General features: G+C 45.6%; 1 protein-coding gene across 1 annotated transcript; it reads right to left on the bottom strand.

Annotated features, from left to right (window-relative positions):
• Positions 1 to 2,162: 2,162 nt before the first annotated feature.
• On the bottom strand, positions 2,163 to 4,771 carry PLD6 (phospholipase D family member 6; the record flags this gene model as incomplete). The annotated part of the gene is made up of 2 exons (XM_080922674.1): positions 2,163 to 2,410; positions 4,351 to 4,771. The coding sequence occupies 2 exons, from the start codon at positions 4,769 to 4,771 to the stop codon at positions 2,163 to 2,165; spliced, it is 669 nt and encodes a 222-aa protein (XP_080778800.1).
• Positions 4,772 to 14,375: the final 9,604 nt, after the last annotated feature.

The following is a 14,375-nucleotide window of genomic DNA, read 5'->3' on the forward strand; positions in this document are numbered from 1 at the left end:
AAAACTTCAAAACACCAAAAGGACCTAGTCCTGAAGAATACGAGAAAATGCAAGTATGGAGTAAATATTGAACAGCTATGAGCACTACTGAAAATTAGACCCAAAGATGGGAAAAGAGGAAACAGTCACACTGGGCACAACTGATAATCCAGACCTCCAGCTTCGACCTTAATTCTAATCCCTCTCCTGCTAGGCCAGCCACACTGCTAAGGCTAGAAGCAATCCTTGTTTTCCTAAGCTGTTTTTCTTTCCCTCTAGTGATTCAGGAACATAGCTGCTGCTTTATGAGTGCACGTGCCTCGCCTCTTTAATGGTTTCTTTCCTTTGGAGCTCTTCAGCTACCCAATAAATTTTTGAGTAAACAAAAAACCTTCAAGCATCAAGAAATTAAAGATAAAGCTCATATATATGCCCAAGGAACAGAAAATTCAAGATGGTAACCCTACTTGGTCTGCAGATTCAACATAATCCCTATCAAAGCCCTAGACACCTTTTAATTTTTGCCAGTGATGATTGATGAATTGATGTATTCATCTTAAGATTCCCATGGGGATATAAGAAGCTAAGACTATGTTGGTAACAGGGTTTGTGTTGCCAGTTCTCAAAACATAACTCATCTAGACTGTGGCTGGCATTATACAGTGAGACAATGCAGAGCCCAGATACAGACAATTAAAATTACTGGTCAGCTGATTTTCAACAAAGGTTTTAATACCATATTAAGGGATATCATAAAATGGTGCTGAGACAAGTGGATGATGTCCACATGTACCTTAAAACTCTCAGAAGTGGGTGTGGTGGTACATACTGGAACCCCAGTGGGGGCGGGGGGGCAGGAGTCTTAGGGCCATAATGAGTTTGAGACTAGCTTGGTCTACAGTGAGATGGTCTTAAACAACAAAAAGATGTATGAAGTGATGTCGCTTAATCTTCACACGCTTCTGTAGATAACAAAGCTGCTCCTGAGAGTAACCACATGTGAATACAGCAGGCTAAGGCAGACATGCAGCAGTTCAGACTCGAAAATATTTATTGAAATATACCAGAAGTTAAGGGTCCTCAACGACACTGTCACTAAAGGGACTTTGTGATACTACACACACCCACAACATACATGCACACTCCTTCCAGAGTACACACTTAAAAATCCACAGGCTCCAAAAGGGTGGGAACTTATCTAACATAACTGATTGAGTATATTATACTTTGCAGTTTCTATTAAATCTTTTGGAAAATCAACATCGTTTACTTCTCTAACACTAAGTAAAAAGAACATTAAAAAGTATGAAAACAGCCAGGAATGGTGGTGCATGCCTTAACCCCAGTACCCGAGGAGACCCAAGCAGATCTCTAACTGAAGACTAGCCTGGTCTACATAGTGAGTTCCAGGTCAGCTAGGGCTACACAAGTGAGACCCTCCCCGCCTCCTCCCTCAAAAAAAAAAAATTTTTTTTTTTTTTTTAAAGTGAGAAAACATGCATTGTGCAGTTTCTGTTGTTAGGACAATTTCATGCATTCAGACAGACTAGGGAGCCACATGGAGCTTGTCATGCACACAAGCATAAACAATGACAAAGTTGTAGCTCATGTCATTTGACCTTGCATATAAAAAATAATTTGGAACATCTCTCGATCCATGTGAGAAGCTGATGCTCCAGCTCCTGTAAATGCTCACCAGAGCTGAGTAACAGCCTGGGCAATCTTACCTCCACGTTTCCCTTTGACAACTTCTGATCCATTACTGAGCAAAAAGCCAGGAGTAAATTCACTGAGTCCACCACAGCTGCTAGAGGTGAGGTCACTCCTAAGCCCACAGTATTGCTCTAAATACTGTGAGGGGTGTGGAAAAGCAAAAGCAAAGCCTGGACATCCAGGTGTGACCAACTGGGAGTGCTCACCAGCATGCCAGTGCTGGTGAGTATTCTGTGAGGCGTGGCTACTGCCCAGAAGCCACTGGGCCCAGAGAGAATGCTTACCTATCTAGGCAGCTACTAGGATAGCCTACAGCACTATCCAACACTGTCACCCTGTTCCTAACTTCGGGTGGGGATGCACGCACAGGAAGACTATAAGCTACTCCCCAGACAGCTAGGAAAGGCTCATGTAAATCAGGAGGAAGCATCACAAGGACAGGCTGGAAGACTGAGCAAGACAAAGCAGGGTCAGTGCCCTCGCTGCTTTTGGGGGAAAAAGCTGTACTTGGTGGGGTCAAATTCTTCCCAGATGCGCTCAAACTCCTCCAGGAACAGCCGCACATACTCGGTGTCCTCCATAATCAGAACGTTCTCACGGTTGTTCTGGATGGCCTGTGTGGTCCAATTGAGGGAGCCAGTGATGAGTACCTTCTTGTCAACGATGGCAAATTTATGGTGCATGTAGCCTAGGTCCTGGTCATGCCGCACCTGTATACCTGTGGAGCCAAGGCAGCCTTTATTTCACCCACCCAGGTGCAGCCACCCCCAAGCCTGCTGATGTCCTGTGTTGGAGACAAGGGCACCCAGAGGCTGTCCCAGGGTGGTACTGAGATTACAGAGAGAATCCGAGTCTGTGATCCAGGTCAGCATATAGAAAGCAAGGTCTGGATACCAAACACTTCTCTGGGGACTGCACACCTTTGAGAAACCCATACCAGCCCTACTAAGCCTATCTAAATACTACCTCAAAATCTTGCAGGGGAGGAGTCAGGTATTTGACATATCCTTGCTTTGTCACTCACTCACTGGAACCCACAGCTGAAAGACAGAAGCCCAGACAGGAAAGAAGTACACACTGGCTTTGGCTGGTTCACTTCAATCTCCAACTCCCAGGGTGCTTCACTAGCTCAAAGGAAAAAAGCTGCCACATCCAAACCCGCTGTCCTCAAAGTTCTAGCTTTGGCTTCTTCCTTTTGAGTGAGGGTGAGGTGTTTGGCAGGGACACTAGGGTGGAGCACAGCTAAGTGACCCACTGTCTCTACTCCAGCCTCTGTCCCCTCTGCCCACCTGTCATTTCAGCAAAGCCTGGCAGCACCTACTGAACTACAATTCACCTTAGGCCAGAGGACCACTTGCTTAGAGCTTAGCAGCTAGTTCCTGGCTTGGGCACTTCATGCTTGCTGTGCCTTCCTGACGCCTCTCCAGCAGTGGCAATGCCTCTGCAGGGCTCCTTGCCACTCACTTCCTACACGATCTTTGGGAAGTCTTCTAGACCTTTCTCATTTATGTGTTTGCCCACAAATACCTGGTTGTACCAAATACTGGCACATAGTGCACTTTATGGGACAATCTGGAAACTCAGCTAGTTGTGGCCAGAACATCAGTGGAAGTTCCATCTGTGATGGCATATTGGTTCTTTCCAAATCTGAGGTTTTATGACTCTCCAAAATGTAAATATCATGACATCATCCATGTCTGATACCTACTTGTCCACCACCAAAATGATGACCTGGCTAAAGATCACTTTGTGACTGTCAGTAAGGGGGCAGAGGGACAGCCATCAGATGGTCAGGGTGCTTCTGCTCTGCCCACGTGGGTGATAGTGATACTCAGCAGGCTGTGGTGCTCTTCCTTCCCTATGAGCTACCTGGAAGCTGACCTGGTTTTCAAAGGCTACATCATCCCAAGGAAGTGGGAAGGCAGGCTGTGTACAAAACAAAAAACGCCTCAAGAGCACTACAAAGCCTGGACGTTTCCTGTCAGCCACTGAGGGCACAATGATTAGGCTAGGCAGGTGTGTGGAGAGCTGTTGGGGGCACTGACTCTTGGATAATGGAGGGATCTAGCAGTTTGTATTCCTGCAGTGCCAACCACTTGAGGGAGGACAAACAAGGGCGGCAGGCTTAGGGAAGATAGAGATCACACCAGTTGCCTGGGCAGAGCTGTAGGCTGGTTAGTCATACCCCGTCGGCCCAGAAGTGATGGCTGAGAAGCAAGTATTCACCACACTGTAGGATCCATTTTCCAGTGATCACAGAGCCTAGTGGGAAACTCGCTAATCAACACTGCCACGCTGCTCCCTTGTGGCCACATAGCAGCTAAGCTGTTCACACTGAGTTAAGTTTTATCCTCCATGCCTTCACTTCTGACAGCCAATTCAGCCTCGAACAATCAATCACAGGAACTGAGTCTCAACACGCCGCCAAGATCGAGGCCAGAGTCTGGAAACTGGCGGGAATTCCCACCCACCTTACTCTCATGGGGACCACAGACATGGAATATAACAGACTATGAAGCGTGGCTCCTTCTCGCACTCATCTCTGCCTGACTGCCTCCACCTTCTCACTAAAATGCTACCTGCTCTGGACAAAGTCAGCAGGGGCATCAAATAAGTCCTCAGCCCCTCTGCCAGTGAGCACCCTGGGCGGCGGTTTACCTGCCTTGCGCAGCAGGCCTATCTGAGAGCCGTTGAGGGCCATGTAGTCGCAGTCGGTGACGACCCGCACGCGCACCCCACGCTGGTGCAGCAGCTGCACTGCTCGCCCCAGCTGCGGGCTGGAGAAGGCGAAGAGGCAGAGCTCGAGGCTGGAGCGGGCCGCCAACAGCGCGCGCAGCAGGCGGCTCAGCGAACTCTCAATGTGTGGGAGGCTGCACGGGCAGCCCGAGGAGGGCCCGGAGGGCAAGCCTGGGGCCTGCAGTAAAGCCTCGGTGCAGGTCACCTGCGAGGGGAAGAAGAGCACCTCGCGCCGTGGCCGCCGTCCAGCCAGCAGCCAGCGCATCAGCCAGGGCAGTACCTCTAGGGCCAGCGCGAGACCCGCACCAGCCGCGAACACCAACCGCCAACTCGAGCGCCCCATGGCCGCCACCTCAAAGGTCAGCGCTTGCGCACCCAACACGTGCCAGCCCACCCCCCAACCCCGGTATGCCACGCCCCCTTTGCGGGGCCCGCCCCCTTTGCGGGGCCCGCCCCCTTTGCGGGGCCCGCCCCCTTTGCGGGGCCCGCCCCCTTTGCGGGGCCCGCCCCCTTTGCGGGGCCCGCCCCCTTTGCGGGGCCCGCCCCCTTTGCGGGGCCCGCCCCCTTTGCGGGGCCCGCCCCCTTTGCGGGGCCCGCCCCCTTTGCGGGGCCCGCCCCCTTTGCGGGGCCCGCCCCCTTCGCGGGGCCCGCCCCCTTTGCGGGGCCCGCTTCCTTTGCACACCCCACCCAACCTGGCAAAGAGCGCTTTGGGGAAGGCGCTCTAATCTGTAGACCAGGTTGGCCTCCAACTCAAGAGATCCACCTGCCTCTGCCTTCAAGTGCTGGGGTTAAAGGTGTGTGCCTTCATTTGACTTCTTTTCTTGTGTGTTTCCTTTTAATGTCCTTCCCTTACCTGTCTGCTGTAGCTAGACTTTCAGAATCATATTGAAAATAATAAGGATAGGTCTGCGCCTAGAGCTGATCTGGTGCCAGAGCACTCTGTACACAGACCCTGCTGGGAGAAAGCCTGTCTCACAGGAGGGCTGACACATTAGAGAGCACAGGGAAGATCACCACCCCTGCGCAAATTCCTGGCCCCAAAGGAACCTGCCTGGAATTCTCAGGACACAGGAACCTTGGAGCAGTCTGGAACAGGATCCTTCCTGTTTCTGTCTGCACCCTGTACTGATGCTTATTTAAAAATCACAGCTCATGATGATGTTAGAGGACTTTAAGAAGGTCATAAATAATTCCCTTAAAGAAATACAGGACAACACAGGTAAAGGAATTGAACAAAACCATCCAGGATCTAAAACTAAAAATAGAAACAATAAAGAAATCACAAAGGGAGACAACTCTGGAGATTGAAAACCTAGAAAAGGGATCAGGAGTCATAGACGTAAGTGTCACCAACAGAATATAAGAGATAGAAGAGAGAATCTCAGGGGCAGAAGATACCATAGAAAACATTGATATAACAGTCAGAGAAAATGCAAAATGCAAAAAGCTTCTAAGCCAAAACATCCAGGAAATCCAGGACACAATGAGAAGGTCAAACCTGAGGAAAATGGATATGAAAGAGAGCAAAAGATTCCCAACTTAAAGGACCAGTAAATATCTTCAACAAAATTATAGAAGAAAAATTCCCTAACCTAAAGAAAGATATGCTCATGAATATACAAGAAGCCTACAGAACTCCGAATAGATTGGGCCAGAAAATAAATTCCTCACATCACATAATAGTCAAAACACCAAATGCACAAAACAAAAAATATTAAAAAAAAAAAAAAAAAAAGACTATTAAAAGCAGTAAGGAAAAAGGTCAAGTAACATACAAAGAAAGACCTATCAGATTCACACCAGTCTTCTCAACAGAGACTATGAAAGCTAGAAAATCCTGGGCAGATGTCATACAGATCCTAAGAGAACACAAATGCCAGCCCAGGCTACTATATTCAGCAAACCTCTTAATTTACATAGATGGAGAAGCCAAGCCAATCTATGACAAAACCAAGTTTACACATTATGTTTCCACAAATCTGGCCCTACAAAGGATAATAGATGGAAAACTTCAACACGAGGAGGGAAAACACACCCTAGAAAAAGCAAGAAAGTAATCTTTCAACTAACCCAAAATAAGACAGCCACACAAACATAAGTCCACCTCTGACAAAAATAACAGGAAAAAATGATCATTGATCTCTAATATATCTCAACAACAATGGACTCAATTCCCCAATAAAAACATGCAGACTGGATATGTAAAGAGGACCCAATATTTTGCTGCATGCAGGAAACACACCTCAGTGACAAGGACAGACACTACCTCAGAGTAAAAGGCTGGAAAACAATTTTCCAAACAAATGGTCCCAAGAAACAAGTGAGAATAGCCATTCTAATATCAAATAGAATCAATTTTCAACCAAAAATTATCAAAAATAAATAAGGAAAGAGACGTCACATTTCTCAAAAAAAATCCACCAATATGAAATTTCAATTCTGAATATTCTATGCTACAAATACAAGAGCAACCACACTCATAAAAGAAACTTTACTTAAGCCCAAAGCACACACTGCAACTCACACAATAGTGAGAGACTTCAACACCCCACTCTCATCAATGAACAGATGATGGAAACAGAAACTAAACAGAGACACAGTGAAGCTAACAGAAATTATAAACCAAACAGATTTGACAGAAATCTATAGAACATTTTGTCCTAAAACAAAATACACCTTCTTCTCAGCACCCCATGGTACCTTCTCCAAAATTGACCATATAATTGGTCACAAAACAGGCCTCAACAGAAACAAGAAGATTGAAATATTCCCATGCATCCTATCAGATCACCATGGACTAAGGCTGGTCTTCAATAACAACAAAAATGACAGAAAGCCCACATACACATGGAAGCTGAACAATGTTCCACTCAATGATAATTTGGTCAAGGAAGAAATAAAGAAAGAAATTAAAGACATTTTAGAATTTAATGAAAATTAAGGCACAACATACCCAAACTCATGGGACACAATGAAAGCAGTGCTAAAAGGAAAACATCTCTCAGTGCCTCCAAAAAGAAACTAGTGCGAGCATACACTAGCAGCTTGACAGCACAGATGAAAAAGCTCTAAAACAAAAAGAAGCAAATGCACTCAAGAGGAGTAGATGGCAGAAGATAATCAAACTCAGGGCCAAAATCAACCAAATAGAAACAAAAGTAACTAAAAAGAATCAACAAAACCAAGAGTTGGTTCTTTGAGAAAATCAACAAGATAGATAAATTCTTGCCAGAGTAGAGGGCACAGAGAGAATATTCAAATTAACAAAATCATTAACAAAATAAGAAGAGACATAACAACAGAAACTGAGGAAATTAAAAAATCATTAGATCCCACTACAAAAGCCTATGCTCAACAAAACTGGAAATTTTGGATGAAATGGACAATTTTCTAGACAGATACCAGGTACCAAAGTTAAATCGGGATCAGATAAACCATCTAAACAGTCCCATAACCCCTAAAGAAATAGAAGCAGCCATCAAAAGTCTCCCAACCAAAAAAAGCCTAGGACCAGATAGGCTTAGTGCAGAATTCTATCAGACCTTTATATAAAACCTACTTAGAATGGGGAACAAAAATATTCTCAGGAGGAAAATATGGAGACAAAGTGTGGAACAGAGACTAAAGGAAAGGGCATCCAGAGACTGCCCCACCTCGGGATCCAGCCCATATACAGCCACCAAATTCAGACAATATTGCTAATGCCAAGAAGTGCATGCTGACAGGAGCCTGATATAGCTGTCTCCTGAGAGGCTCTGCCAGAGCCTGACAAATACAGAGGTGGATGCTCACAGCTAACAATAAAACTGAGAAAGGGGTCCTTAATGGAGAAGTTAGATAAAGAATAGAAGGAGTTAAAGGGGTTTGCAACCCCATAAAAACAACACCAACCAGCCAGAGCTCCCAGGGATTAAACCACTATCCAAAGAGTGCACATGGTCAGACCCGTGGCTCCAGCTGCACACGTAGCAGAGGAGGTGTCTCACTGACAACTTTCTGGAGAAGGCAACTTCCGCTGCACTCACTTCCTATCTAACCCGCCCTCGGTTAGATAGCCCTCGGTTCCTTCCAGTCCAGCCCAGTGTGCAGTGGTGCCTGGATATCCCAAGGGCAGAAGCAGACTTGGGCTGGCAGTCCACAAAGCAAAACACAAGCTATTTAAAAGACCAGGAGCTGGAGGAGTGACGTGGTTTCAAAAGCACGGCGCTTTTCCAGAGTACCTGAGCTCAACTGCATGTGCATGGCAGCTCACAGTAACCCTAACTCCAGCTCCAGGGGACCCAGCAGCCACTGTAGGTAACAGGCAAGCACACAGCGCACAAACAAACATGCAGGCAAAACACCCATCCACATAAGAAAATGGAAAAGGCCCGGTTCTCTGGAGAAGTGCTATGCAGCGTGCCGAGGGAGATGGTCTCAGCGGTCTCGCTCCGCACTCTACCCTGCGCGCTACAATATGGACGTGCCTGGAAAGATGTGCCCACTGCTGTCGAAGCGCCTCCTAAACATTTAAAGTTAAACCCACAGGTCTGTGTTTCAAGCTTGTGCCCACTTTTTGAAGTGGGCAGCAGTTAACAGAGACTCACCTGGTCGAAGCATTGACTGTTAAGGAACACGGTGTCCAGCTGTGGACGGGTCATCTGTGGCGGTCTCTCCCCATCCAAGGATTAGGGGATACCTCGGAAGAATGAGTAGGAGAGTGGAAGGCCTGACAGATGAGGAGTGCTGTCATATGTGACCAGGTGTGGCATGGTTGTTGTGCACGTCAATCAACGCATAGCACCTGTGGGCCTGCATAAGATCAAGTCTCCAGAAGGGGAAGGGGACCAACGGCTCCATCCTGGAAGGGGAAACTATTTGTTACTGAGGGAGGGAGACTGCCCACGCCCCGTTGGATGGCTGCATATCAACGTACACATAGGTAGTACTAGTTAGGCTCAGGGTTATTAGTAAACAAGAGAGAAGGACGTGAAGTTGGGAGGCCGGCGGGGTCAGAGGGCACCAGCAAGGGGGGTGGTAATAGTGGATGGACAGAATCAAGATGCTTTGTATGAGTGTATGAGCTGTTAATAAATAACCAGGCATGGTGACACTCACCTTTAATTCCGGAACTCAGAAGGCAGAGGCGGGTGGATCTCTACGAGCTCAAAGCCACCATGGTGTACATGGTGAATTCCAGGCCAGCCAAGGGCTACACAGAGAGAACACACATGCAGGCAAAACACTTGTACACAAAAGTTTTACAAAAGTTTAAATGTACATCAGAGAGAGAGAGAGAGAGAGAGAGAGAGAGAGAGAGAGAAGAAAAGAAAAATTTTTTAAAATCTACATAAAAATTCAAGTGATGTATTGATAACAAACCTTCTGTACACAATGTACCATTGGAAAGAGCATGGCAGCCACGGATGGCATAGGGTCTACAGATGGCAAATTATTCACAGTTAAAATGTATGGCCAGGTAAGATGACTAAAGGTCAAGGCACCAACCACCAAGTTTGACCACCTGAGTCTCAACACCCATATATTCAGCTCGAAGAAGCTATGAAGAGTCGTCGACGAATTCCCTGGACCTTGGCGGGATGAAAGTGGTTATCGTAAAATTGTTTTTATAAAGAATTTAGAAATGGTAATAATCTTACAAGGAGGAATTAGCCAGATTAAATTATACAGCCATAATCTTACTTTGGTAACTAAGCTAAAGTCATATGTTCACTGGTAGAAATCTTTCTAATTGATACAAAGTTAAAGTTAAAATCTTTACAGTGCTATAAAATTGATTTGATACAGATTTAAGGTTTATACACTGTTTTTAGTTGATTAAACAATACTAGTTAAAGGCTGGATAACAAACTCATGGTTTTGAGTTAATAAATAGGTATTTTTGAGATATTTCAATTAAAAATGGCCGAGAGTATTCAAGGCTTAACAGTTGAATGCTTTTTGCAGTTAGATAGTTTTCAAAAATGTCAGAAATCCATAAATTATGACAGTTAATGTTATTTATCTTTTGTTGAGACATATCTGCTCCTTACAGTTCCCCTTTGGTGGAATTAACGAAGAAATTGAGCATCTCTACCTCGAGGTGAGGTATAGTTTGTGGATAGGCAGCCACTGGGCAGAAACTGCCGATTTCATCTACAGACTAATTCTGTCCAGAATGGGATACTTTGTGCAGAATAGTCAACTGATAATCTTTGCTGAGCCAAAATTGTCAGCCCTTCAAGATTTCTGCATTTCAAGGTCTGTCAGTGATCCTGGTACAGAAGGCTGAAGACTTATTCTCACACGTTACTAACAGGGGACTGTTAGTGGAGATTTTTCTCTACAACATCTCTCAGCTCTGGAAACCATGTTAGGCTTTCTATGTTTTTAGATATTTGGCTATTCTCAGATTTCTGATGGAGTTGAAAACTAAATTAGTTTTATAGCCTAACCAAGATAATTAACTTTAAAATATATATAGTCATTTAAAATATTTTCAAGTGGTAATAGTTGTACACAGCTTACATTTAAAGGTAAATTGAACATGCAATGTCTTTTCTGGCCCAAAGTTCCAAAGGCTACCCCAAAAACACATGGGCAGGTCTGTTACAGCAATACCCTGCTATCCTGGTACCAATCCCTGTCCTAGGGTTATTCTTGCTGTGATGAAACCCTATGACCAAAGCAAACTTGGGAAGGAAGGGGTTTTCCTTGACTTAGGCTTTCATCATGGGAGGACAGGACAGGAACTCAAACAGGGCAGGAACATTAAGGCAAGAGCTGAAACAAGACCACGGAGGAGTGCTGCTTACTGGTTTGCTTCCCATGGCTTGCTCAGATTGCTTTTTTTTATATACCCCAGGACCACCTGCCACAATGGGCTGGGTCCTCCCCAATCAACCACTAACTAAGAAGATGTCTTATGTGCTTGCCTACAGCCAGATCTTACTGAGGCATCTTCTCAGCCGAGGCTCCTTCCTCTCCGATGATTGTAGTTGGCATAAAACATACCACCACGTGCATGTTCTGATGACCGAGTCAATCCCTAAGAATGAAACTGTCTTCAAGGTGCAGGTCCACAGTGGTCCACACTCGCATCATGTCCTTCGTCTGATGACACAGCAAGTTGCACTTTCTGATGGGAATGCAGGGCACATGCTCTTCTGTGAAATGAATTCAGAGCTGCCTGGAGTCGCATTCCTACTTACTAAGAGGCTCAACAGCTGAAACAGCAGACCATCGGGAGCAGACACCGGACAGTGATTCAGGGAATGTTACACGCTGGAAGACAAGAAGACCTCTTACCCCAAACTTGGAAGATACAGACATTTCACTTTCCTTCATCCCTCCAGGACCACCCAGACCAGAATCACTTCCTACCCTGAGCTGGCTGGGGCACTCCCTGTTCCAAGACAGCCCTCTCATACCCATGCTTCCGACATCTTTCTCTAGTCCGAAGGGACTGGCCCATTTCCTGAAGCTGAGCACCATTAGACAAACAGGTCTTATTCAGTAGCACGGCCTGGCTTCAACGGCCTCAGACTCAGCAATCCTCTAGCCTTAGAACCCAAGAGCTGGCACTACAGGACTGTTAACAACGGACCAGATGCACAACACAAGCCATGCAAGAGTCTATTGTTCAGTGTCTGAATCCATCTGAGTTTGCAGGTGTACCCCACTGGTACACGTGACACACAACACACAACAGCTACATCTTCTCAATGGAACTGAATTAATAGTATCTGTCTTAGTCAGGGTTTTGCTGCTGTGAGCAGACACCATGACTAAGACAACTCTTATAGGGACAACATTTAATTGGGGCTGGCTTACAGGTTCAGAGGTTCAGTCCATTATCATCAAGGCAAGAACACAGCAGCATCCAGGCAGGCATGGTGCAGGAGGAGCTGAGAGTTCTACATCTTCATCTGAAGGCCGCTAGCAGAGTAATTGCTTCCAAGCAACTAGGATGAGGTCTTAAAGCCCACACCCACAGTGACACATTTATTCCAACAAGCCACACCTACTCCAACAGGGCCACACCTTCTAATAGGGCCACTCCTTGGACCGAGCATATGCAAACCATCACATTCCATAGTCTGGCTCTGGTTTGTTCAAACATATGAGTTTATGGGGGCCACACCTAAACGTAGCATAATGCAAAATACATATAGTCCAACTTCAAAGGTGCCCATAGTCTACAGCAGTCTCAACAATGTTAAAAGTCCAAAGATCAAAGTGTCTTCTAAGATTCATCCACAATCACTTAACTGTAATCCCCAAGATAAGACAGGAAACCAGCTGGGCAAACTCCACAATTCTTCATCTCCATGTCTGATTTCAAGGAGGTCTTCAGACCTCCAACTTCTTTTTCATCTTTGTTAACTGCAACAACCTTTTTTCTCCTGGGCTGGTTCCACTCATGTTAGCAACTTTCCTCAGCAGATATCCCACGGCTCTGGTATATCAAACATCTAAGGGTCTCCAAGGCAACTTCAGTGTTATAGTTTTTTGTTCCAATGTCTAGGATACACACATGATCTTCTGGGGCCCTTCAAAGGTACTGGCATCTCCAATACACTGGGATCTTCTGCTGCAAGTTGGCTTCACCTATAACAGGCTCTCTTCATGGTGCCAAGCCTCAGCTCCTTTGCATGACTCCTTCAGTCTTGGGCCATCAACTACAGCTGGGGCTGCGCCTTCATCAATGGCCTTCTATGCCTCTCACAGTGCCAAGCCTCAGCTGTTCTTCATGACCCCTTCATGCCTTCAAACCAGTACCACCTGGGTGAATCTTACACATTATCACATACACCAGCAGCACAGGGTACAACCTTGGCTACACAGCTTCTTTGTGCTCTCAGAAAACAATTCCCAGAAGATTTCACCTCAGTGATCCTGGTCTCTTCTTAATCACCACTAATTCCTTAGCTCCAGCTGACCAGCATCAATAATCCCAGTAGTTTCTTCTATTCTTGACTCTAAAGCCAGAGCCACATGGCCAAAGCTGCCAAGTTCTGCTACTTGCAGGAGCTGGAACATGGCCCCTTGTTCTATGACATTATCACCAGCTTTCTGTTTTCCAACTCTTTCACTGCCTAAGCTTGGCTGTCCTGGACTTGCTCCATTGACTGATTTTGAACTCAGAGATCTGCATGCCAGTCTCCTAAACACTGGGATTAAAGGTATGGTCCACCAAGCCTGGATTTAAGTTTTTCTTCACCTAGAACTTGCTTTTTTCTAGGCTGGCCTTGAACTCAAGAGATCTGCTTGTCTTTGCCTTTGGGAATAAAGGCTTGTACCAGCATGCCTGGGCCTAAATTTAGCTGGGTGAAATCTTGCCCCAAGGTTACTACTTCCTTAATTCAATTTAACATCCTTGAACACAGGATTCCGGTTCATTTCACTTCATGGTGTCCCTTTAATACTCTACATATTTGTATTTTTCCTTTCTTAGCTCGCTAACATTGTTCAAAATACTCTTTATCAGACTTAATCAGAGAACAAAGTCTCTGTTGGGCTTCTTTGAGACTGCCTTTGTTAACGCAATTAACATAAATCTCTTTACCTTAGCTGTAGGCGGTCTTTCAATGGCAAAAAGCAGCCACATTCTTCACCAAAACATCACAAAAACAATCTTTCAGCCACATATTAAAGGTCATTTCCAGTGAAACCTCTTGGGCCAGCAGCCTACACAGTTCAAATGACCCTCAGCACCACTGTCTCCCAAGTTCCTGCTAGATTGGCCCATTAAACCCAACTTAAAACATTCCACAGCTTTCTAAATCCAAAGTCCCTACATTTACATTCTTCCAAACAAAAGCATGGTCAAGCCCATCATAACAATACCACAGTCCCTGGTACCAACTTCTTTCTTAGTTAGGGTTTCATTACTGTGAACAGAACCATGACCAAGGCAACTCTTAGAAGGACAACATTTAATTGGTTCTGAGGTTCAGTCCGTTATC

This window comes from Micromys minutus (assembly GCF_963924665.1).
Source record: "Micromys minutus genome assembly, chromosome: 10".
NCBI lineage: Eukaryota > Metazoa > Chordata > Mammalia > Rodentia > Muridae > Micromys > Micromys minutus.